Source organism: Ipomoea triloba, chromosome 1, assembly GCF_003576645.1.
Source record: "Ipomoea triloba cultivar NCNSP0323 chromosome 1, ASM357664v1".
Lineage (NCBI taxonomy): Eukaryota > Viridiplantae > Streptophyta > Magnoliopsida > Solanales > Convolvulaceae > Ipomoea > Ipomoea triloba.
In genome coordinates this window covers 36,325,947-36,351,182 of record NC_044916.1, presented here as the reverse complement: position 1 = coordinate 36,351,182, position 25,236 = coordinate 36,325,947, and the positions used below count along the sequence as shown (strand labels likewise).

The 25,236-nt window shown below is 33.0% G+C and overlaps 3 protein-coding genes and 1 non-coding gene across 5 annotated transcripts; 2 read left to right on the top strand and 2 right to left on the bottom strand.

The window, feature by feature from the left end:
• Nucleotides 1-1,039: 1,039 nt before the first annotated feature.
• Nucleotides 1,040-4,470, bottom strand: LOC116021879 (probable LRR receptor-like serine/threonine-protein kinase At3g47570). Of its 2 annotated transcripts, none has more exons than XM_031262395.1 (2): nt 1,772-4,470; nt 1,040-1,600 (listed from the first exon to the last, which is right to left on the bottom strand). In XM_031262395.1, exons 1-2 carry the CDS (start codon nt 4,437-4,439, stop codon nt 1,215-1,217), a joined length of 3,054 nt encoding a protein of 1,017 aa, XP_031118255.1. In that variant the 5' UTR covers nt 4,440-4,470; the 3' UTR covers nt 1,040-1,214. The 2 variants fall into 2 exon arrangements, with proteins under 2 accessions (XP_031118255.1, XP_031118262.1); XM_031262402.1 differs by having other exon boundaries at nt 1,040-1,588.
• Nucleotides 4,471-14,453: 9,983 nt separating this feature from the next.
• TRNAG-UCC lies at nt 14,454-14,525 on the bottom strand. The gene has a single exon. It is a non-coding gene; the product is annotated as a tRNA-Gly (tRNA).
• Nucleotides 14,526-15,161: 636 nt separating this feature from the next.
• On the top strand, nt 15,162-17,126 carry LOC116022306 (cytochrome P450 81Q32-like). The gene is made up of 2 exons (XM_031262953.1): nt 15,162-16,189; nt 16,362-17,126. Exons 1-2 carry the CDS (start codon nt 15,302-15,304, stop codon nt 16,983-16,985), a joined length of 1,512 nt encoding a protein of 503 aa, XP_031118813.1. The 5' UTR covers nt 15,162-15,301; the 3' UTR covers nt 16,986-17,126.
• Nucleotides 17,127-19,214: 2,088 nt separating this feature from the next.
• Nucleotides 19,215-21,885, top strand: LOC116022299 (cytochrome P450 81Q32-like). The gene is made up of 2 exons (XM_031262940.1): nt 19,215-20,190; nt 21,096-21,885. The coding sequence occupies exons 1-2, from the start codon at nt 19,282-19,284 to the stop codon at nt 21,720-21,722; spliced, it is 1,536 nt and encodes a 511-aa protein (XP_031118800.1). The 5' UTR covers nt 19,215-19,281; the 3' UTR covers nt 21,723-21,885.
• Nucleotides 21,886-25,236: the final 3,351 nt, after the last annotated feature.

Genomic DNA, 25,236 nt, shown 5'->3' with positions numbered 1-25,236 from the left:
TTGAAAAAGAATAGAATTGAAATTTTATTTAAAAAAAATTATATAACTATTGATATTATTTTTTGGTTATTAAAAAGAAATTATTGAGAATATTGATTTCATTGTTTAATTAGAGTTGAAATAGTAATGAATAATGAGTATAAAAGTTAAAATGTTCATACACGATGACACTTTTAAGGATAAAATTGTTAAATCATATGATCCTTTCTTCTCAATTTTTATGGAAAACAAAATATCACTCCCTTCTCTTATAAAACTTTTTCCTCAAAAACTAAGAAAAACATTTTCCTATTAAAAAAGTTTTAACATTAACCAAACATGGAAATTTTATTTTCCTCAAATTTAAATAAAAAATTTGCCATCCAACCAAACATGCTCTTAATTTTGGTATTTTAATTTATTGAACAAATGATATATGTTTAAAAAGTTCATTAATCCAAAAAATCAAATTTAAACAATATTTAAACTTTAATAATGTTCATTTTTTATTAATTAAGTTACAATTAAAAGTGGAACATTTTTACGCAATATTGTTATTTTTATTATATTACTTGTTAAACATCGCTAATTATATTAAATACCAAAATAACTCATATGCGTGTTAGATGTGGCCACACACCCGAGTATGATATGGAATGTCAATCTAGGTCCAAACCTCTTTAGGGGTAGCTTAAGACTAACCTTGTTAATATAGGGTAAGTCATAAACATAGCTCTTCACGAGTCCGTTATAATCTTGGACTTTGAACGAACCCACAAATATTAGTAATTATTTTTAAATTTAATTTATATATATTTGTGTGTGTATTGTAAGATTCAAACTTAAGCCACCTCAACAATGCCAGAGGCAAGGCTTGGGTTGATTATGGGCCAAGTCCCCAGTTCCCCACCTTCAAATGGATGAACTAAGACCAACTTGATACAATGTGGTATCGATTTATGATTAAGAATTGTTAAATCAATATTTATAAAAAATATTTAAAAAAAAAAAAAAAGAATTCGAGACTGATTTGATTTTTAATTGACTTACGATTACCCCGTATACTCAAGAGTAACATTACTATATATATATATATTTTTTACATATAAGCCATGAAATTGTTACATTAAACTAATTAGAATTTTAATACTACCTACTGCGCACATTCTTATTTTAACATTAACATCGATGCAAAGATGTTACTCAACACTAATTAATAGTACGAGTAGAAATCATTAAGGGGAGGCTTTTAGGAGTTTGTCTTTGACAGATTTCAACTTATGAAGAGCATCTCTTATGGTTATGCGTCCAGCTGGAGAATCAAGAACACAAGACAGACCAATCTCAACAATGGAGATCAAACAATTGCCTTGAATCTCTGAGCTAGCACACTTCCCATCTTGGCAATGGCTGTTCTCTAGTTGAAGGAGATCAGTGTCTAGCAATTCATTTATCTTGTCGGGGAAGCCCATTTTCACCCAGTCTCTTAGGCTCAACTCTCCCTTGAAAATGCCATCTGTTGGACTCTTGCCGGTGAAGAGCTCGAGCAAAAGAATGCCATAGCTATACACGTCTCCCGCGGTGGATGGTTTCTCCCCCAAGCCATACTCTGCAAATGCACCTTTTGGTCTTTCAATTATAAACGTTGTGCAAACTTAGTCCACGCTTTATATGTATGACCATCTTTAATCTTGACCTTATGCGTAAAGTAATCATTTTTTTAACACACACTGTAACTAATAAATAAAGTGTCGTCTAATTATTAATTTAAACGTTTAGTTGAATCACTGACCTGGTGGTATGTAACCAATGGAGCCCTTGAGAAGGTGGGTGGAGCTAATAGAAGGTTGGTGTTCATCGTCTCTTCCAATCAATGATCTAGCAAGACCGAAATCTCCGACCTTGGCAGTCATGTCCATGTCCAAAAGAACATTTCCGGGCTTCAAATCACAGTGAATAATGGGAGTTTCACATTCATGGTGCAGATAACTCAAGGCGCTGGCAACATCAATCGCCACGTTTAGTCTATCCAAAACCTTCATCCCTTCCCCATTACAGTTTCTTCTCTTTCTAGTAATCCAATCCTCCAAACTCCCATTTCCCATGAACTCAAACACCAGGGCTAAAAATTCCATGTTTTTGGAATCTATGCTTGAGCACACTGTGATGAGTTTGACAAGATTCCGATGCCTCACACTCTTCAGAGCTGCACATTCAGCCGAAAAGCTCTTCCAGTATCCGGTGATCCCCATATTCATGACTTTAACTGCAAGGGGTGTTCCTCCTAGAAGTGCTTTGTAAACAGACCCAAAGCTGCCACTTCCAATGAGATTTTCTTGTCTGAAATTGTCAGTTGCGAGACGGAGCTCCTCATAAGTAATCATCTGGTGTTGCTTCTGCCCGAATGATGGAATCGGGTTCTTGGTGGTTGTTCTGCTTCGTTTGATGTAAAACACCACACCCGCTGTGAAAAATATTGCTAAAACTGCAATTGAAGGTATCGCGATGTAGATGAAGGTCAGTCTTCTTTTATGACGAGGGCTATTAATCCTGCAATATGTTAGGTCTGAAGCGAGATTTTGATTGCCTTCCAGATGAAACTTAGAGGGGTCTGCAAAGACCCCATTGCAGGGGACTTGCCCTTCCAAGTTGTTGTGAGAGAGATTCAACACCTGCAGGGCCTGCAACTTCTGCATATCAGTTGGAATTTGCCCGGAGAGATGGTTTGAGGAGATGTCTAGAGTTTCCAGGCCTCTCAGGTCTGCTATAGTGTCTGGAATCTGGCCAGAGAGCATATTATTGGCAAGCAATAGGCTCTCCAAGCTCTTACACTTCCCGATGGATTTCGGGATGTTCCCGGATAAAAGGTTGCCAGAAATGTCAATTGTGACAACATTCTCTAAGACCCCAATTTCTTCAGGCAAAGATCCGGTAAGACAGTTCTGGGAGAGATTAAGAAAAGCTGCTAGACTAGGGAGTGTGAAAATCTGTTTTGGCAAGCTCCCATTTAGCTTATTCTTGGATAAGTCTATGGAAAGAACACTCCTGAAATTCTCAAAGCTAGCTGGTATACTACCTACCAACTCATTTTCAGAAAGATCAATCCTATTTAGTTTTTGGAGATTGCCCAAAGAACTAGGAATTCCACCAGACAGCCTATTTCTAGCCAATTTCAATTCCTGCAGATTCTCCAGTTCACCTATTTCAGGTGGAATCTGACCCGAAATGGAATTTTGATGTGCGTCGAACAAAGTTAAGCCACTTAGCTGACCAAGTGAAGGTGGAATGGTACCAACGAAACGATTTCCACCCATGTACAGCTTTTGAAGGACCCTGGAAAGGTTACCTATGGAGTCTGGGATTACACCCTCAAGAAGATTGTAGTCAAAAGCAAGGAAATTTAAACGGGAACTGTTGGTCAAAGATTCAAGAAAGCTTAGACCATTTTCGCCCGAGCTGACAATCTTGTTATGCCCAATGTTGTACATTTCAAGAAAGGGTAAATTTCCCAGGCCTGGCGGTACAGTCCCGTGCAAGGAGTTGTTGGCCATGCGAATAACTTTTATGTTGGTTAGATTGTGAAGGGAGGCCGGGATTCTGCCTGTGAATTTGTTGAAGCAGAAGTTGAAGACGAGAAGATTTGGGAGGGTGACGCCAACATCGCCAGGCAAATCACCCCACAAGTCGTTGGAGGCTAACGCCAAGGTTTGGAGTGAAGACATGTTGTAGATGGCAGAAGGGACAGGGCCACTGATTTTGTTAATTGTAAGATCAAGGACTTTCAACAACCTAAGCTTGGCGAAATCGCTGGGAATTTCACCAACAAGGTTGTTTGTGGATAACCTGAGGACAGTGAGGGAAGAAACGTTGGATATTGACGGTGGAACTGCGCCGGAGAGATGGTTTCCCCCCAAACTGATGATTTGCAGCTGCCGGAGATTGCCAATCTCTCCCGGGATTGATCCCGATATCTGATTATGCATCAGGTCAAGAACCCTGAGCTCCTTGCAGTGACTAATGTTAGGCGGTATAACACCTTGAATGCTGTTGGAGCTCAGGTTTAGAACCCGGAGACGAAAAAGATTGCCAATCTGATCAGGGAGGTTTCCGGTGAGTTGATTGTTCTGAAGCTGAATTGATCTGAGGAACGACAGGTTGCCCAGAGACGGACTTATGGAGCCTGTTAGTGCAAGCCCGGAAAGCTGAAGCCCGACGACTCGGGTCTGCTTCGGGTTACAGACAATCCCCGTCCAGTTACATGGAGAAAGATTTATGTCCCAGGTAGATAACACAGTATTGTGTGTTTCAGTGTTTATGTTAGCCTTGAATGAGATCAAGGCCTCCTTGTCTGTCACAACACTTGTAGGAGTTGTAGGAGTGGACTGTGCAATGGAATAGTATGAGTTTTTGCATGAGAAAAAAAGTAGGAGAAAGAAAAGGTGGATGAAAGAGTTTCCCATTTCTAACTGGAGATAGATTGCCTGCCTAGAATTCAACTACACATTAAGAGGCTGAGATAGTGTCCTGGAGAGTTTGGTATAAATAGCCACAGCACTGCAGCAGGCTAGGTATGAATACTGTGGGGGGAAACGAGATAAACAAAGTAGACTAGTAGTTATTATTACAGTTATAGTAAGCTTGGACTTGGTCGTAGGGACTACCTGGTATCATGTTTGGTATGACGCGTGTTGCCATATTCAGACAATAATCAAACAAACAAAGATGAGTAATCCGCAATGCGGTGCAGTCAATATAAAATATATAATATTAATTATGAATAAATTAGTTTATTGTTTATAAAGGGAATTATAATGTTTGTATATATATATATATATAAAAAGTAACACTTTTTAAATCAAAATGCACATCCATACAAATATGAGTCTTGCAATATGACATATACATAAAAATATTATTTAATTTTGTTTATTGATGTGGGTTGAAATTAAACCACATTTCAAACTAGAAACAGACTATGGCATGTTAAAAGCTTGCAACTCCATTTTGAAGTATATATATATAAATAAATAAAAAGGACTACCACATGTGACAGCCTTTTGTACTATTTTTTATTTATTTGTTTTTTTTTCTTTTGGATAATTGTACTAGTTTATTTTGTACAACATTATTTATTTATTTTTAAATATTCTTTTCTTTATTTTCTTTTTTTCTTTTGAATAATTATATTTGTTTATTTTGTATTAGGTCATTAAAATATTAATAAATAATTACACAATATTTTCTATCAACAAAACAATTTAAATGTCGTTAAATACAAGAGCATCTCGATATTCAATTATGATTTTTTTTAAATAATAAACATAAAAAATGTAGTTGGTCAACATACTTTATATAAAAAAAGATCTAAATGTCCTTATATTTAACGAAATTTCAATAATTTTGTTGACAGGTAACAAAAAATGGTCATGTCACAATAATACTATGACCAAATAAGGATGTTCTAATTACAAAAATGACTGTCACCTATAAACCTATGACTAAAAATGAAATTAATTCAAAATTATTATTATCTTTTCTAAAATTGAAATTGACTAAGTATAAATGGTGACTTAATTAGCTTCATTTTCATTTGAAATTACAAGTCACCGATTGTAGTCACTTTCATGCTAGCATATCTTCCCCATAATTCAACAAATACAAAGTTTAATTTATGGCCATTAATTAGTTAAGCACTTGAGCATTCCGGATGGAAATCAAAATTGCAAAGATACATTGTATTCATGTTTGAAACATATATCCATTAGTCCATTAGATAATGTTTGAAGTTATTGAATTGGAAGCCTTTGAAGACCAAGTCACAATTGTCTTATACTTGGAAAATTGCTTGTAAATCGACTACAGTTGTTTCTTACACCACAATTTTCATTCCAAAAGTCTCATATTTTTCTCAAAATTCAATAAACAAGTATTTCGGATGGACAGCAATTTTGCGGAGAGAAACTCTATGGTTGAAACATCACATAATGTTTGAAGAGGTTGCATTACAAGTCTTTGAAGACCAAGTCACGTACAATAGAATTTCATACCTGATATGAACAAGACGCATTGTGAATCAAAAGACAACCGGTTCTTAGAGGGGCAAATTTCACTTAGTTGTGTGGACCATGGTAAAAGCGGTTTTCATTGGCATTTTAATTTTAACACCTCTTTAGATGAAAAATCATAACATAAATTATGATATTACCATGGCATATCTTTATTATGTAGATACATTTGAATATTTATATTAATTATTCCAAACACCATATTTCTCATCAACCAAACATCATAATTCATATTCAAAGTAATTTTTTTCCATGAAATTTATTTTAATACATTCTCAATTATTTTCTACAAATAAGACGGAGTGTTCGTCTTTGGGTGGTGTGGACCTTATACAATGCAGCACTTTATTAAGATTTACCATTCACTTTGGTTGCTGCCATCTCGAAAATAAAAAGAGAAGCAATGTTAATATCTTTGATTCATCCTATTCGCAGAAGTAGTCCATCAGATTATTTTCTGGTTCATGAAGGGATCGTTTCATCATTCTCCACCAACCAGAGACACAGGATTATTTGGATCAAATGACCAAAACCGCCATCTGGCCGCTTAAAATTAAACACTGATGCTTTTTTCTCCATTAATGGAGCTGCCGGGGGAGCATGTTTGAGGAACTCAGAAGGCATTCTCATTGCAGGATTATCTTTCCCCTTGTTAGCCTCCTCAGCACTTGAAGCAGAAGCTCTTGCACTTGACTTGGCTTTATCTTGGTGTGAGCTAACATCAATGATCCCGACTCATATTGAAGTTGACTCTATTGTTTTGGTGCATTTAGCAACATCTCTCACCAACCTGTTACCATGGAAAATTCGCAATGCGGTCAAACGCATCCACTCAAGGATCGCTTCTTGGTCGTCATCCATTGCCCACGTTTATCGTGAGGGAAACCGGGTTGCGGATGCTTTAGCTCTAGAGGGTTTGAAATGCACAGCTGCCACTTTGTTTTCATCGTTTAACTCCCTCCTTGAAAACGTTAAATTGACTTTTTTGTATGACTTTCGGGGCTTTGCTGCCTTCCGTTCTATTCGTTATTAATAGGGATAAGGTACAAACAAGCCATCGAACTATTTGGGAAACAGCAATTAGGCCATCAAACTCAAATAACCCCCAAATAAGCCACTGAACTTGGTAAAAAAGAGCAATTAAGCCACTAAGCCCGTAAAAAAGAGCAATTAACATTTTTAACAGATGAACTTCAGGTTAAAGTACAAATAAGCCACTAAACTCTTTGAGAAACATCAATTAAGCCATCAAACTCAAATAACTCACAAAAAAAAAAAAAACTCATAAAAAAACGTGGCTTATTTGGGAGTTATTTGAGCTTGATGGCTTAGTTGATGTTTTCCAGATAGTTCAGTGGCTTGTTTGTACTTTAACCTGAAGTTAACCTGTTAAAAATGTTAATTGCTCTTTTTTACCAAGTTCAGTGGCTTATTTGGGGGTTATTTAAGTTCGATGGCCTAATTGCTGTTTCCCAAATAGTACGATGGCTTATTTGTACTTTATCCCTTATTAATATATTATGGTCCTATTTATTCAAAAAAAAAAAAAAAAAGACGGAGTGTTAGTCTTGGTAAAACTAAATGTAAGCCATTTTTTTTAACAAATTGCAATTCTTTAAATTTTAAAATTTATATATTAGATTTAAAATTTTAAAGCATGAAATTCAACACGTTTATTTAATTTATATTTCAACCTGTTATCTAAAATTAAAATTCAAACAATTTTTGATATTTAAAAGTTTTTTTTTTTAAATGTCAATCGATGATTCATAAACCAGAATTGTTGGATCATAATAAATTATCTAGAACTGTATAGTCATGGTTTAAATTATGGTTCTTGCCAATAATGAATATTGAACTGCCAGTTATAAACTGTGTACCGAACTAGACGGTGGCCAAGTCTACTGATGGTGGCTTTTGTTCCAAATTATTAACACACATATGTACACACTTATTTTTGTTATACAAAACTAGTATTTTCGCCCGTGCGTTGCACGAAATGGATTTGTTATAATATTTAAAGAATATTTGGATCAATATACAATTATATATATTATAACATCGAATATTATATAGCGCAATTGATGAAATTGATTGGATCGATTATGTTTTCTGATATTTTCCTTTGAATTAGAACAAATAATTGTCCAATTACCCGGGCGTGAATAAATTTTTTTTATTATATATTGAGATAATAAAAATAAAGATGAAATTATAAAAAATTCTAATATTGAACGTGTACATTTATTTGATTATAAGATTAGTACAAAAATATTACTCAATTAATTGAATAATATATGACTTGTTTGTCTAAAATTATCTTAAAAAGATCTATAAGTAATATGACTTATATAATTATATTATTACTAAAATAAATATGAGAAAATGAGAAATAAATTAATTGTAATTATTATAAAAATAAATTCAACGACCAATGCTTAACTTAATTATCATAATAATTATTAGGCAATTATTATTAGTCAATTACACTAATATATGTGTAATTATACTTTTATACTTTAAGTATATTCATTTTCTCCAAATTGTATTTAGTTTTATCTTCCTCCTCCATATTTGAATGAATTAATTTTGATTATTATAAAAATCTAACAACCCATGTTCAATTAATTTTTTTAAAGTTTAAATAACTTAGAGTTTTCAAAAGGAAAGTATAATTAACTATTAAAATTTTTAAATAATTTTCAGTCAATTAGTAATATCCTTTTCTTTTTCCAATAAATGATTTTACTTTTATTAATAGTATTGATACGTGAGTATACATATTATCAATTTATAGATATTAGTTAATTTCTATTTTACATTTTCTTAACAAATAAGCTTTATTAATTATTTGACCAATAAAATATTTCATTAATTGACTACAAAAGTTTAGGCGGGGAATGAAATAGGAGAATTTTACTTTTATATATAGTATAGAATATAGATTACGATCTTTTTATATTTTAAATCAATTAGTAATATCATTTTTCTCCGAATAATGGTCAAATAAACCACTGAACTACACACAAAACTGCAATTAGGCCATCGAACTCAAAAAGAATGCAATTGGATTCCTGAACTATATAAACTCATGCAATTAAGTACAAATTGACATGTTTTCAAAAAAAATAAATCCAAATTGACCTGTTTACCTACAATTGTGATGACATGGTGGTTACTAATTTTAAAATAAACTTTTTAAATAATTTTAATTAAAATAATTAAATAATAATAATAATAAAATTAAAAAAAAAACAGACGTCTCCGGCAGTTCTTTTATTTTTTTAATTTTTTTTAATTATTAGTGTCGATTGTTATGTGTAAATTAATATCAGGCAAAAATGAAAATAATTACGTAGTAATATTTACCTAATTTTCGTTCCATTTTTAATTGATGATGTAGAATATTATTATTGAAATATTTCCATTTCATTTTTAATTTCCGTTCCTTTTNATTTTACTTTTATATATAGTATAGAATATAGATTACGATCTTTTTATATTTTAAATCAATTAGTAATATCATTTTTCTCCGAATAATGGTCAAATAAACCACTGAACTACACACAAAACTGCAATTAGGCCATCGAACTCAAAAAGAATGCAATTGGATTCCTGAACTATATAAACTCATGCAATTAAGTACAAATTGACATGTTTTCAAAAAAAATAAATCCAAATTGACCTGTTTACCTACAATTGTGATGACATGGTGGTTACTAATTTTAAAATAAACTTTTTAAATAATTTTAATTAAAATAATTAAATAATAATAATAATAAAATTAAAAAAAAAACAGACGTCTCCGGCAGTTCTTTTATTTTTTTAATTTTTTTTAATTATTAGTGTCGATTGTTATGTGTAAATTAATATCAGGCAAAAATGAAAATAATTACGTAGTAATATTTACCTAATTTTCGTTCCATTTTTAATTGATGATGTAGAATATTATTATTGAAATATTTCCATTTCATTTTTAATTTCCGTATATTATTATTGAAATATTTCCATTTCATTTTTAATTTCCGTTCCTTTTTTAATTTATCTTTCCATTTCATTTTTAATTTCCGTTCCTTTTTTAATTTATCTTTAATATTGTTTATAATATGCCTTTATTATTTTAATTTATCTTTAATATTGTTTATAATATGCCTTTATTATATATGATGTAGAATGTTTTTTTTTTAATTAAATTGCAATGATATGACCATTTCCTTTTTCATTTTAGTTAATTATGGATATTTTTTTTATTTACAGTCAATTATTAATATTCATTTCCTTTTATATATTCAATCAATTAGTAACATCAGATTCATTTTTAGTCGATTTTTTTTTATTTTCAGTTAATTAGTCAATTAGAATAATAGATCCACTGGTACTTTTACCTAATTTCTGTTCTATTTTTAATTAATGATGTAGAATATTATTATTGAAATATTTTCATTCTATTTTTAATTTACCTTTATTATTGTTTAAAATTTAAAATATGCCTTTACTATTCTTATGTTTTTATATATAGTATAGATTAATATTATGCTAATTATGACGTCCATGTATTATGAATAAGTATGGTAATTAAGGAGTATATATTATAATTAAAAAATAATGTATATTTTAATTTCGTTTAATTATGGACGTAATATGTGTATGTTTAATTTTCTTTAATTTTATCTGTAATATATATGTGTATGTTTAATTTTCTTTAATTATGTCCGTAATATGTGTACCATTAATTTCTTTAATTGATTAGATAAAATTACGGCAAGTATAAAAAACCGTTTAATAAAAGTATAATGTTTGAACTAATTTCTCAATGACCATAATTATTAAGATTTTATTCCAAAGTAACCATTAGCATAATTTTATATGTGTAATAATCTGTGAATTTAAATAATTTACATAATTGTATGGACATAATAATATGTGAATTAGCATAATAATACGTGAATTGAAATAATTATCATAATTTTGTTAATCTCCTCTAATTATGGATGTAATATGTGTATTATCAATTTCGTTAACTGATTTGATAAAATTTATATTAGGAACAACAATATTAATTCATTAGTTGTCATAATTTTTAAGATTTTATTCAAAAGTAATCAAATGAAATGCACGGGTAATTGACATTATCTGAAGTAAAAATATATAAAATTATCGTAAGAATGAAATCTCTATGTTTAACGACCATAATAAATTTAGATGTTAAATATAGTGTAATTACCACGGATTATTTAGATGGTAAATAGTATATGGTAATTACCTATATAGATTAGCATATTAAACGGATTAACATATGGAACAATGTTATAAAAAAGGAAGGAAGCCTTTTAGATAAAATATATTAGGAATAATATCAATTAAATAAAATATCATAGGACTTTCTTCTATATTTATAATTACCTTTATAAACAAATTTAATAGGAAAATTTAGTTACAAACTTATATTAAGAGTTATGGATTATTATTATATTATTATTATTATTATTAGGAAAATTATATTAAGAATTTTAGATTATTATTACTACGGAGTATTATATTATTATTATTATTATTATTATTATTATTATTATTATTATTATATTAACATAATAGATTTTAAATCGAGGCTACAAAATTTAATATTATTATTTCATTTATTCAAGTATAGTAATCACCATTTTTTAACTAATAAGTGTGCATTAGTATTGTGCAATTAATGATAAAGATTAATAATAATTGGAATCAACAATCAATGATACAATGACCCATGTTTAGCTTCCAATGCACCATTTTTTATAAAATGAAGAATTGGAATGGTAAAACGAATAATTGGAATGAATAATTGAGGATTTATTCAAGTATAGTAACCACCATTTTTACCAAATTACATAAGCATCCGTAAATGGGGAAGATCAAGATTGCAAATTCTACAATATATAGATGAGCATCCGTAGATTGCTAGTTATTTTGCACAGTACAACTAAAAAGATGGATAGTTAAATAAGGTATTATCATTCAAAATCTTGTAATACAAAGTTACAATACAATGTTTTTCAATTAGAAATTACCAATCAAAGTAATGTGATTAAAATATATAATTATAGAAAACATTTGATTGTTCACTACAATTACTTTGAAAATTGTAATTTTACATACGTGATACGCTCATGGCAAAATTGGCCTAGCTACTTGAAACCTTATCAGCAAAAATTAAAGCATATTGAGTTGTTAAAATCAAACTAAATCACAGTACTACAAAATACTCTATGGAATGCAGACTACACCATAAGGATCTCCAACATGCAGAATGAATCAACTAAAAATTAAATCATACCGCATACCATAACAATTCTACGCTTGTTAAAGTTCGATATTCGACTTCGTAAAATTACAGATTATAGATCTCTAACTAATAGTGAGAGCACAGATATTGGTACGTTGTGAGAGAAGAGTCATTTCTCATCATTATATAGTGGAGGATAAACATAATATGGAAGATTTTTCAAAAGGAAAGTATAATTAATTTTAATTTTATGTAAATGTAGATGATTGACATGTAAAAATTTTACTACAATATTATATAATTTTTTCATTCTAATATATTTAATTACATGTCAATTATATAAATATATATAGATATAGATATAGATTATCATATCACTAATCACCAATTAATTAATTAATATCAATATCAATCTATATAAATATAAATATTAATATATAACAATATTACCATATCACTAATCACCAATCACCAATTAATTATTCTTTTTTAAAATAATCACCAATTAATTAATTAATATTAGTATATATTAATATATTATATATTAATATATTAATATTAAGAATAATACCATATACCATATTATCAATTATCAATTATATATCACCAATCACCCATCACCCATTAATATTAACAATATTACCATATTATCATATTATCATTATCATATATTACCATAATAATATTATAGGATGGATAATTAATAAAATAATAAATAAATAAAATAAATGATTTTACCAAAATACCCCTAAGTTTTGGGGGGAAAATTTGGGAGGAGGAAATTGGTTTTATATATAGTATAGATAACACAAATATTATTTTATTATTAGTTGCTAATTATAAACATGTGCAATGTCTAAAAAAACAAAAACAATGGTTGGATTATGTAATCAAAATAAATGTAAAATTATTTGACCTTTTAAGTATTATGAAAAATATTATAAAAATACAATATAAATAAATAATGCATTACAAGTTATTAATTAATTTGTAAGTGAACAATAAAAAAACACAATATCCAATGTATTATAATTAATGGTATTATTTAACAACATTAACAACTTAGGATGGAAAGAAAAACAAATAAAGGTAAAATTATAAATAATATGTGAGTGTACAAATTAGCACACTTGTGTGAGACCGTTTCACGGATCCTTATTCGTGAGTCGGGTCGGGTCGGGTCAAAGCACTATGCAAATGTCATACTTATATGCTCAAATATAACACTAATCAAGAATACAATTTTTGTTATTTATTAGAGAAAAAGTAATACATTTTTCATAATAAGTAATGTTGACAAGTGCCCCTTACTTATAAGGGCAAATATAATACTTTTGTGGAAAAATGTAATACTTTTAAATCGAAATGTAAAAGTATTATATTTTCCCTTAAAAGTATTACATTTACCCTTATAAGTAACAAAAATTTTATTCCCGATTAGTATCACATTTGAGCATATAAGTATGACATTTGTGCATATAAGTGTTACATTTGCATTTTGACCCAACCCGTCTCATGGTGAGACGGTCTCACACAAGTTTTTGCCAAATATAAATCATAATGTACAAATTAACATCATATTTAATTCCACTAACACATTTTTATTTTCACCAGATCCTTTCCATCATTACCTTGATTTTATTTTATAAAAAATATATATTTTATGCTATGAAAAGTTATAAATATCTTGTAATATATACCTATCTACTAAAATACAAAATATGTAGCATGAACAAATATAAGATATGTAAATAAATAAATAACTATATATATAGTTATTTATTTATTTATATTTTTTAAAATATGCATAAATACTAATGGATTATTAGTTTCATTTCAATAAATGTATTTTAAAATTTATTAAAAGTATGGAAACAATACTAAAATGTTTCATAAAGTTCCAATAAATTTGTGTGATAAAGGCATAAAGCATTTTCAAAATGCAAAAACAAAACTACGTGAAATAAATAGACTAATGTTTTCAAAAAGAAAAAAGAAAAAAGAAAAAGACTAATAAACTAATAGTATGGGCTGACGCAATAAGCTATAGCCTCTGAAAACAAATTTGCTTTTGCATTGCTTGATTTGAAGATTAGTACACAAAAATAAATAAAGTAATACCGTAACCTGTCTAAAATGTTTAATGCGTTTGCCGGGAGTCGAACCCGGGTCTATTGCTTGGAAGGCAATTATCCTAACCATTGGACTACAAACGCTTGTTGATTAGTGTCCTCATAAGGTTTGTAAAATATCATAATAAAGTAATAATTCCAAAAACTTTGATTGGAAAATTGGAATCTTATACTGTTTCTTGTAAAAAGATGCTAAAATTTTGGAGAGGATAATATCAAGATTAAAGTAACTAATTAGTTTAGTTATTAAGTATTTTAATTTGTTGTGTATGTCTTATATATTACTAAACTAGAAGATGACATATGCTAAAACATAGTGAAGTTGAAGGAGTGAAACTAACAAATCCACGGTTTGAACGCGTGATCGAGTTCGTAGGGTGGGTTAAGAGTGTGAGAGTCCATGCTACACAATATAGTACGGAGTACATGGATAATTTCCTAAAATGTACCATTATATTTGTAACCCTAAAATATTTTATCATAACAATTAATAAAATATTTGATATCCTTCACTCTCATAGATGTAGACTCTCTACCAAACCACATAATTCTTATTCTTCATTTTTGTTTTATATTTTTGATCTCTTAATTTCATTTTCCACAGTATTATGGTTCTGAAATTTTAACACCGTTGGCACTGATACCATATATGCTGAAACGTACAAAAGCACAATCCAAACCCATGCAATGGCTTTAGAAGCTTAGGTATAGGTTCAATTGCTAGAAGCAAGAGATAAGGTTATTTTCTATGCTGGCATCAAATTCTCAGTTCGGCTCCTTGTCTGTATATCTTTAAACTCTGTCACATAATTATAAAGTATTCCCATTACCATATCATATTTCACATTTATCTTCAATTCATGGATATCTCACTCTGTTTCTTACTTTTTGCTTTTCTCTATTTCCTCACCACTCATTTCCTAACCAAATTCCAAAACCTCCCACCATCCCCTTCCATCTCTTTACCTCTAATAGGCCATCTTTATCTAATCAAGAAACCACTTCATCGTACTTTAGCCAACATCTCCCACAAACATGGTCCGGTGCTATTCCTGAAATTCGGGTCGCGCCCTGTTCTGCTAGTTTCTTCCCCATCGGCTGTGGAGCAATGTTTCACCAAGAACGATGTTGTGCTCGCCAACCGTCCCAGGTTGCTTGCCGGGAAATACCTCGGCTACGATTACACGACGCTTGTGTGGGCCTCGTACGGCCCCCACTGGCGCAACCTAAGACGGATTGCTTCCACGGAGGTCTTGTCCGCTCACCGGATTCAAGCGTTTCCTGATATACGCAGAGATGAGGTCCGTTCGCTGATCAAACGGCTTCATAGAGACTCTGGGAATCGAGCGGTGGATATGAAATCGGCGTTCTTTGAGCTGACTTTGAACATCTTGATGGTGATGATTGCTGGGAAGAGATTCTGTGGAGGATCTGCAGAGGAGTTGGAGCAAGCCAAGAGGTTTAGAGCGATTGTGGCTGAGACTTTTCAGGTGAGCGGAGCTACTAATATCGGCGACTTTGTGCCGATTGTTAAGTGGTTTAGGCTGAACAGGGTTGAAGACAAGCTCAGGGTGTTGAAGGAGAAAAGAGACAGTTTTATGCAAGAATTGATCGAAGAGCATAAGCAAACAAGGAGATCATGTTGTTCCGATGATCGGAGAAACAAGACGATGATTGATGTTCTCCTGTCTCTCCAAGATTCAGAACCTGAATATTACACAGACGAAATCATAAAAGGCATGTGCCAGGTAAGTCAAATTTGAAAAACTTTGACTCTAATACCAAATTAAAGTAGGTGCTTCATCTCACCTAAAAGTCTAAACTGATAGTAGGATTGAAATGTTTGCTAAACAAAGAATTCAACGCTATATATCTTATCTTGTGGTTGCAGAAATAATGGATAATATTTTATATCTGCAGGTAATGTTATCCGCAGGGACCGACACTACAGCGGCAACAATGGAATGGGCGCTGTCACTCTTGCTAAACAATCGAGAAGCACTAAAAAGGGCTCAAATCGAAATCGACATCCAAACGGGCGGATCATCAACCCTCATTGAAGAATCAGATCTGCCCAAACTTCCATATCTGCATGGAATTATAAACGAAACGCTAAGAATGTACCCAGTAGCTCCAGTCCTGGTTCCCCATGAGTCCTCAGAGGACTTTGTTATTGAAGGATTTCGGGTGCCAAAAGGGACAATGCTGCTAGTAAACTTATGGGCTATACAGAACGATCCGAGGCTATGGGAGGAGCCACAAAAGTTCATGCCAGAGAGATTCTTGGGAATGGAAGGGCAGCGTGATGGGTTTAAGCTGATGCCGTTTGGGTATGGGAGAAGAGGGTGTCCTGGGGAGAACATGGCAATGCACGTTGCGGGATTGGTGTTGGGAACTTTGATTCAGTGCTTTGAATGGGAGAGAGATGGCGAAGAGCTTGTGGATATGAGTGAAGGGCCTGGGTTAACCATGCCCAGAGTTTATCCTTTGCTGGCTAAATGTCGGCCAAGACCGAATATGACCAGCCTGCTTTCTCATCTGTAATCACATGTCACATGTTTCTCCTAGATTGGGATGGTGTTGGACATTTGTTATATCATGGACCAAGGTGCACTTTGCAATGTGGATCCTGATTGTGTATTTTAAATATTAGAGTTGTGAAGTTTCAGAATGTAAATTGTGTTTCCAACTCAAAACACATAACATTTGTACTAAATTTTCAAAAAATTAAATTGTTTATTTTTAGTATTGGAATTAACTGCAGTATTTGAAAGGAACTTCTGAATACAAAACAAAGTAATTAATTACATATATTTAACATTATGTATTCCTAGTATACAAATTGTGAATTTTTAAAAGGTAAATTATAAATATTTAATATGTAAATTGTGTAACAATTCACTTGCAAGGTTCTCGGTTCCACGGAATAATTTTCAGGTGTTGGCCACTTGGGCTTGGGCAGTGAGCATATAAGTCTCTTGGCCCTCTTTCCAGGTGTTGTTCTCGTATTGGGTTTTAGCCATTAGCTTTGCAATATTGCCTTTCCCAAAATTATTGTACAAGTGTGACCACTTGAATTACAGTCATTAATTATATCCTATAAACCTCGGAGTCCACAAGGTAATATGGACGATGGAGTTCTGACAAAAACAACATAGTTTCGCTAATTTGGCTTCCTTCCGATTTTTTATTTTTATTTTTTGTTGTTGATTTTAATTTGTTTTGTTTGAATTTGGTAACAGTAAACTAATTATATATATTCAAAAAATCACATTAAACTATAAGTTCATTAACTATTTTTGTATGTTCATTTTAAATATACTACAGATTTATAAGTTGCGTATTACATGTGTATTTTTAATACATTATATGTTCATTTTTAATATATTATAGACTCATAAACTCTATTTAGGTTCATTATTTTTAAATAAATTCCAATTTTTAATATAATACAAATTCATTTTTAGCTTAATATATGGGCCTAAATTGCTCATTAAACGGTGAATTGGGCCTATTTAATTGATCGGACACCTAATATTTTTCCATACTCTACTCAGTCACTATTGAAAGATAAACAATAATTATAGATTCACAGACACACATATATATATAATGAAAAAAAAGAAGTAACATTACACGTCTACACACTCCTCTTCAAAATTTTTCATTATTTCTCTTTTTAACTTTGCATAATCTATTTAATCATTTTAAGGGAAATTACACTTTTCAATTCGTTCATAAGTTATCATTGACACTGCACTTTTCGTCCAGAGTTATACTAAAATTGCAATGTCATCCCTAATATTTTATTAATAAAGAAACGAAAAGTGCAACACTAATGATAACTTAGGGACAAAAAGTTTAGGGACGAAAGACAATTACCCTATAATTTAGGGACAAACAATGTAATTTTTCCTTATTTTAATATTTAATAAAAAAATATGTGGAGTCGATTAATTTAATTAAGCACATCATAAAAAGAAAATTTTAGGAGAAACATTTCAATTGGAAAATATCATATTGATATTTTTGGAAAACATGGTTGGAAAGTGTGTTTGTGACTTGACATACTATTCACATGAAGTATATAAAAAGCAAGACAAAGACCCAAATGGTAGGACGACTTGGACTAAGGCTTTTTCTTTGAAGATTCCTCGGAGGTTTGGTCCCCTGCGGTCCATTTGTGCCCATTCCCTTCTAGATATATATGACCTTCTAGACAGATATGATCACTTCTATAAAAGATTATATAATATATAACATATTTTTTTCTAATTGACATTTGGTACAGAGATATCCCAACTCCATCTAATTAATTATGAGATCCTATACTCATTAAAAAAATCATAAAAAATCTCATCCCAATCTCGACCCCAACTCAATTTGAAAAGTCAACTCTAACGTTACAAAAATCAAATTTAAATTATCTGATTTTATAAATTTAAAGTGCAGCACCTCAATCACTATGCATAATTCTATATACCATTGACTTAATGGTAAATCCAATTTTATTTGCCAAAAAAAATGGTAAACCCAATTTATCTCTATCAACCCTCGTTAAGGTGCGTAACAACTGCGCAACTAGTGGAAGACACAACACCATCAAGGCAGAGTGAAAGAGAAGGTAAAGCCGCATCGTTTGACTAATCTGTAATATGTAGCTAAAATATTTTCTTGATCTCATTGCTTTCGTAGTACCACAACAAATTATATTAAATTGTGGCGTGAGGTAAATAATATATTAGATTATGAATTTGATCTCATCTCTCATGTGTGGCTGTCCCAAAATATATAAAGCTTGATCAGACCGCATTTATGTCCATCCACGATACAACATTCAATGGATTTCCTCAACCCATTATTGTACCTTGCCCTCCTCTTTCCCTTGTACCTAATCTCCAAACACTTTCACCGGAAATTCAAGAACCACCCACCGGCGCCGTTCCTCACTCTCCCCCTCCTCGGCCATCTATACCTCTTTAAGAAACCTCTCCACCGCGCCTTGGACAATATCTCCAGCCGCCATGGCCCGGTTCTCCTCCTCGAGTTCGGCTCCCGGAAAGTTCTCCTGGTCGCCTCCCCTTCCGCCGCCGAGGAGTGTCTGTCGAGAAACGACATCGTTTTCGCGAACCGGCCGCACCTCATGGCCGGAAAGCACATAGGCTACAACTACACCTCCCTAGCGTGGTCCTCCTACGGCGATCACTGGCGGAACCTCCGCAAAATCGTGGCCCTCGAAATCCTGTCCACGCATCGCCTCCAGATGCTCCACGAGATCCGCGCGGACGAGGTGAATTCCATGGTGAGAAAGGTGCACGAGGTTTGCCAAGCGGATTCGCATGTCGAAATGAAGAGCTATTTTTTCGAGCTCACGTTGAACGTGATGATGAGGATGATCGCCGGGAAAAGGTATTACGGCGAGAACGTGGAGGATATCGAGGAGGCGAAGCGGTTCAGGGCGATCGTAACGGACACTTTCCGCCTCGGCGGGGCAACCAATGTCGGCGACTTCGTGCCGGCGTTGAAGGGGGTGTTCAAGGAGTTGGAGAACAGTTTGGTGGAGTTGCAGCACAGGCGAGATAGTTTCATGCAGGACATGATCAAAGACTGCCGGAAAAGAATGGAAAACGACGGCGATCGCCGTACGGAGTCGGCCGGGAAGAAGAAATCATTCGTTGAAGTGCTACTGTCACTTCAAGAAAACGAACCCGAATATTACAAGGATGAAATTATCAGGAGCCTCATGCTGGTAAGTTGTTTGCATTTAACTTCATATTGGGTACCTTTATTAAAAAACACATAGCCACTTAGCTGATTGAGTTGGCTGTTTGGGTTAGAATGTATGATTTATTGATAACATTAGCTGATTGTAGAAAGTTATTTGATAAATTAGCTGTTAGCTGATAGCTGTTTGGTATAATTTCTTTTCTCAAAAAGCTAATTGAAAAGGCTGCTTTGAGTAGCCTTTTGAATTTTAGTATTTTTGGAGTTACAAAAAGCTTATTAACTTACGATTAATAGTGGTCAAATAAGCCAAAATTGACTGATAGGTTGATTATTTACCAAACAGGACCATATTAATCATAGGATTATAAATTTGAGGTCACTTGAGTCCTTGACATTAGTCAATAAATATAATAAAAAGGTAAATCAGCTTAATTGTTTATAACTGGTTGATTCAAATTAAGAACGCTGAGATTTAAATTGGTAATCTTGTAATTATAAGCTTTGTATTACTCTCACTCTCACATGGATGATGGGAGTGAGTTCGAGTCTCAGTGGAGGCAATGTTGACTCCTTATGCTTCAGTAGGTTAAGGTTAAGAAAGTAGCTATGAACAATACTACATTGTATCAGAGTCAAAAAAAAATAAAAATAAAAAACTTACCAAACAAGTTGACCACGCGCTGTCTCCGCCCACTCTTACGGATCAGATCTGATTGGGGACGCAAATGGGATGAATTGTGAAGGATGCGTTTACCTTTGGAGAAAAAGGCGCCGCTGATTTAGAAAATAAAGAATTAATTAATAATTTACATGTGCACTTTGTGTATAATGCAGAGTCGCAGACAGTGACGCTACAACCACCCAGCAGGGGTGACGATCTGATGCATCTCATAACACTTTAGTCTGACTGGTTCTTTCAATGCACAGGTGATGTTAGCAGCGGGAACAGATACATCATCCGGGACTATGGAGTGGGGCCTATCACTTCTGCTAAACCACCCACAAGTCTTGAAGAAGGCGCAAATGGAGATTGACGAACGGGTCGGACACGAGCGGCTACTCGAGGAGTCAGATTTAGCCAACCTCCCTTACCTAAACTGCATACTCAAGGAAACAATGAGAATGTACCCTGTTGGCCCTCTGTTAATCCCCCACGAATCCTCAGAAGAGTGTACCGTCGCCGGCTACCGTATCCCCGCCGGCACAATGCTGATGGTCAACTTGTACTCCATCCAAAGAGACCCCAAGAACTGGGACGAGCCGGAAAAGTTCAGGCCGGAGAGGTTTGAAGGCTCAGAAGGAGTGACGAGAGATGGGTACAAGATGATGCCTTTTGGGTCTGGAAGGAGAAGCTGCCCTGGAGAATCACTGGGGTTGCGTATGGTTGGGCTGTCTTTGGGGTCGTTGATCCAATGCTTTGACTGGGAAAGAATCGGCGGTGAAATGGTGGATATGACTGAAGGAACTGGATTAAGCATGCCCAAAGCTACGCCGTTGACGGCCAACTGCAAGGCACGACCTTTCGTCGCCGGTCTTCTTTCTCAGACGGCTTGAAGACTGCACGCTATACGGAGTATTTTGTGTCACATATTTGCATATTTCTGATTTTCTGCTTGTCAGTTATGTGCTATATAATGTATTAGAAAATTAGATTTCCAAACTTATAATAGATTTTATTTTCGTCCAGACAAAATAAATAAATTGCGTTAGTATACAACATCTCATCTCAGTAAAGATGTAGAAGAGTTTATGGTGAGTAAATTGTCATTTTGGTCCACTGACTATAGGGGTCTTGTTAATTGCAGGCCACGATTTTCAAAAGTGTTAATTCCATACCATAACTATTCAATTTTTATCAATTTTGGTCACTCCGGCCAAATTGCCGGCCAAATGTCGCCGGAATTTAAAATAATGAGGGCATTTTAATCATTTCACATCTTTATATTCTTCCGGTGAACCAATTTTTCTCCGATCTTCTTCTCCGGCGAACCACGCATTTGATGGGGGTTGTGCTGCTGCTGTTGCTGTCAAACTGCTACTTGTGCAGGCTGCTGCTTTTGCTACCACCACTGCATACAAAGGAGGAGGCGGTGGTTTGGCTTTTGTAGTAAGTTCCATAGCCCCCTCCTTCTTGTTGGAACTTGAAAGAGCCTGCAAAAAATTATGCAAGTGTTTTGAGAAAGAAAATTGAAGAAAAAGGGGTTGTTATGGTCTCTGGTTCTTCTTTGTTTTTCTTAGGAGATTTATGACAAAAATTTGTTTCTTTTTCTGGTCAAAGGTGTAAGATTGTGTGCAGGGGTCTTCAATGGGTAATCTGTACTTGTTTTAATCCCAACTTTTTGGTTTTTGGGTATTTCAATTTGGAAAAAAATGACAATAAGAGAGTAGGGAGTAAGAGCTTTTCTTGTTCGCTTTATTTCCTATTCATCAGCTTCTTGCTTTCATATTTAGCTTCCTTTCTCGGCGGCGGCGGGGTTAATCTTCCGTCCCCGCTCAGTATAAATACTCAGTCCAATGCTTCTAATTCTTGGGATAATTTGAGTTTCTCGGAGTTTCAGAGCCCGGAGGGGTTAGTTAGTCCCAGTCTTAGTGGTAATGGAATTAGTTCCATGAACTCCGCCGCGTCGGCGGCGGCGGCGGGGGAGGTGGATTTGATCGACGAGTTTCAGCTGCAGGACCAGCTTTCGTTTCTGAACGATGGGTCGCCGACTTTGGGGTCGAAAAGCGCCGACATTTTCTACCCACACCAGCCAGATTTGGCGTCAAGTCCCAACGGAGATTCCGTGCTGTTCTTCTTATTCCGACGGGTGGGGGGCGGTGGGTTTACTCACCGGCGGAGCTGTTCAGTGGGAAGAACAAACATGTGAAATTACTAAAATACCCATCATTATTTTAGGGTTTAGGATTTTCCGGCGAATTTGGCTGGTAATTTAGCCGGAGTGGCCAAAATTGACAAAAATTGAATAGTCATGGTATGCAATTAATACTTTTTAAAGTCGTGGACTGCAATTAAGAGGACCCCTATAATCAGTGGACCAAAATGACAATTTGCTCGTTTATGGTTGAACTTTCAAAATACTTTAATTTAGATCTATATGAGTATTGGAAAAATTTCAAACTTGTTAGAACCTAGATAAACTCTTTGGCACAATTTATATCGAACTTATATTTCTAGGTCAGTTGTTTCACCCATTAGAAGTGCTTACTATTCAGAGAGGAGATTGTCATTGTATTCGACAGTGAATACCCTAGGTACACCTAATATAATTATAATATGTGTTCAGACAACATTGTTTATAACATTAATACTAATTTAATGTTAATTAAGAGATTTAAATAAAATTAATGTTTGGTCGTACGTGTGATTAATATATATAAATTGTTTGAAAACAATTAATAATGTATCACACGTACTGTTTTCAATTACTAGATACAATCATATATAAATTGTTTGGAAACAATTAATAATGTATCAATTCAATTACTAGATACATTATTAATTGTTCCTAATTATATACATTATTAAAAACAATGCGTGTGATACATTAATAATGTATCTAATAATTGAAAATGTTTAGGAAATTAGATATATAATAATTAAGTAATAAATATGTTTAGGAAACTAGATATATTTTGTTAATTGGGAATAAAAGAGTTTTCTAATAAAATAAAAGTTTTAAATATTTTACAAAAAAGGATCCGGTTAATATTGACTTTGTTTTCTAATGACGTGTCATTTTCTCATTTACCGCTGGTGTATAGCATTCATACACCGGCGGTGCATCAAATATTAATCCTTAAAAAGGAAAAAGTATTTTGTCCTTTTGAGGTGGGTGGAGCATGGAAAATTGGACGAAAAAAACAAAGGCATTATGATGTTGGAAATTTGATACCTGCAGTAATAAGCAAGACAAAGACGGAAGACTTGGACGGAAGTTCACACGGCAAAGATGATTGGTTTTGGTAGCTGATATTTTTCCTTATATTTAATGGGTAAATGAAGTTACCGTGATTACTCATTCACTCTAATGTAAATGTTTTGAAAGGAAAAAAGAAATTACCTAAACCAGAAATGACTATTTAAAAAAAAAATACTATTATATGAATTCGTATTGCATATTTTATTTTTCTATTTCATACTATATGTCATACTTTGATTATCTAATAAAAAAGAGTGAATCATGATTTTTGTTCATTTTCTTTCCTTCTTATTTAATAAAAATTAAATATTTAGTAAGAGTAAATAGATGTAACATTAAAGATAAGTTGAATCTGATGGACTAATCAATCTAATGAGAGTAAATAGTAGCATATCTTACTTTTCAATTTATATGATCATTAGACTATCCTTGGTCCAAGTTGATAGGTAAAAGTTTTTGTTTTCCTCCAAGCCTGTGGAAATTTCCTACCTTGAATAGATGATTTTGATTTTTTTTTTGTTTTATTCTGGGACCATTATGTCTTCTAGATTGGGATAACATTTCCAACACCGCTATTTTAATTTAGCGGGTCTTTCTCTCCGTTCGCTTAACGGTCCGGGGGGTCTTTCTCTCCGTTCGCTTAACGGTCCGGGGTCCACCCAGGAGGAATTGTCACTTGTGGGAATTGAACCCGGATTTTCCCGAAATTCTTCCTCACAAAGAGAACTCACTTGCCACTTGAGCTACCCCACTGAAATTAATACTATATGTCATGCTTTGATTGTCTAATAATCTTTTGTCTAAACTAAAATAGTATTGATTATGACCATTTTGGTTATAAGTTGCAGAAGATGAAATTGAACAAGTTTAGAAGTCAAATACTAAAATGGTAAAATTCTAATATTGGACGGACCAAGCCGGGTATTAACTCCCTAACACGCAAACTAAAGTCGTGATTTGTGAATGCCAAAAAAAGTAATTGAATTAATTTTCGAAATGGTCCCTTAACTATAGCGAAATTACTGATTTGATTATTGACAATTTTTTTGACCAATTAAGTCACTCAACTTTAAAAATCTTAACAAATTTGATTTTCTGTTTGTTTTGTTGTTAGAAATCTATTAACTTGGGACTAAATTGATAATTTT

Excerpts from the sequence above, each read along its gene's own strand:
- LOC116022306 (XM_031262953.1), top strand. The coding sequence starts at position 15,302 with ATGGATATCTCACTCTGTTTCTTACTTTTTGCTTTTCTCTATTTCCTC. Across the intron at positions 16,190-16,361 it reads TCATAAAAGGCATGTGCCAG|GTAATGTTATCCGCAGGGAC; the intron begins GTAAGTCAAATT and ends TTATATCTGCAG.
- LOC116021879 (XM_031262395.1), bottom strand. The coding sequence starts at position 4,439 with ATGGGAAACTCTTTCATCCACCTTTTCTTTCTCCTACTTTTTTTCTCA. Across the intron at positions 1,601-1,771 it reads CATTGGTTACATACCACCAG|GTGCATTTGCAGAGTATGGC; the intron begins GTCAGTGATTCA and ends AAAGACCAAAAG.
- LOC116022299 (XM_031262940.1), top strand. The coding sequence starts at position 19,282 with ATGGATTTCCTCAACCCATTATTGTACCTTGCCCTCCTCTTTCCCTTG. Across the intron at positions 20,191-21,095 it reads TTATCAGGAGCCTCATGCTG|GTGATGTTAGCAGCGGGAAC; the intron begins GTAAGTTGTTTG and ends TTCAATGCACAG.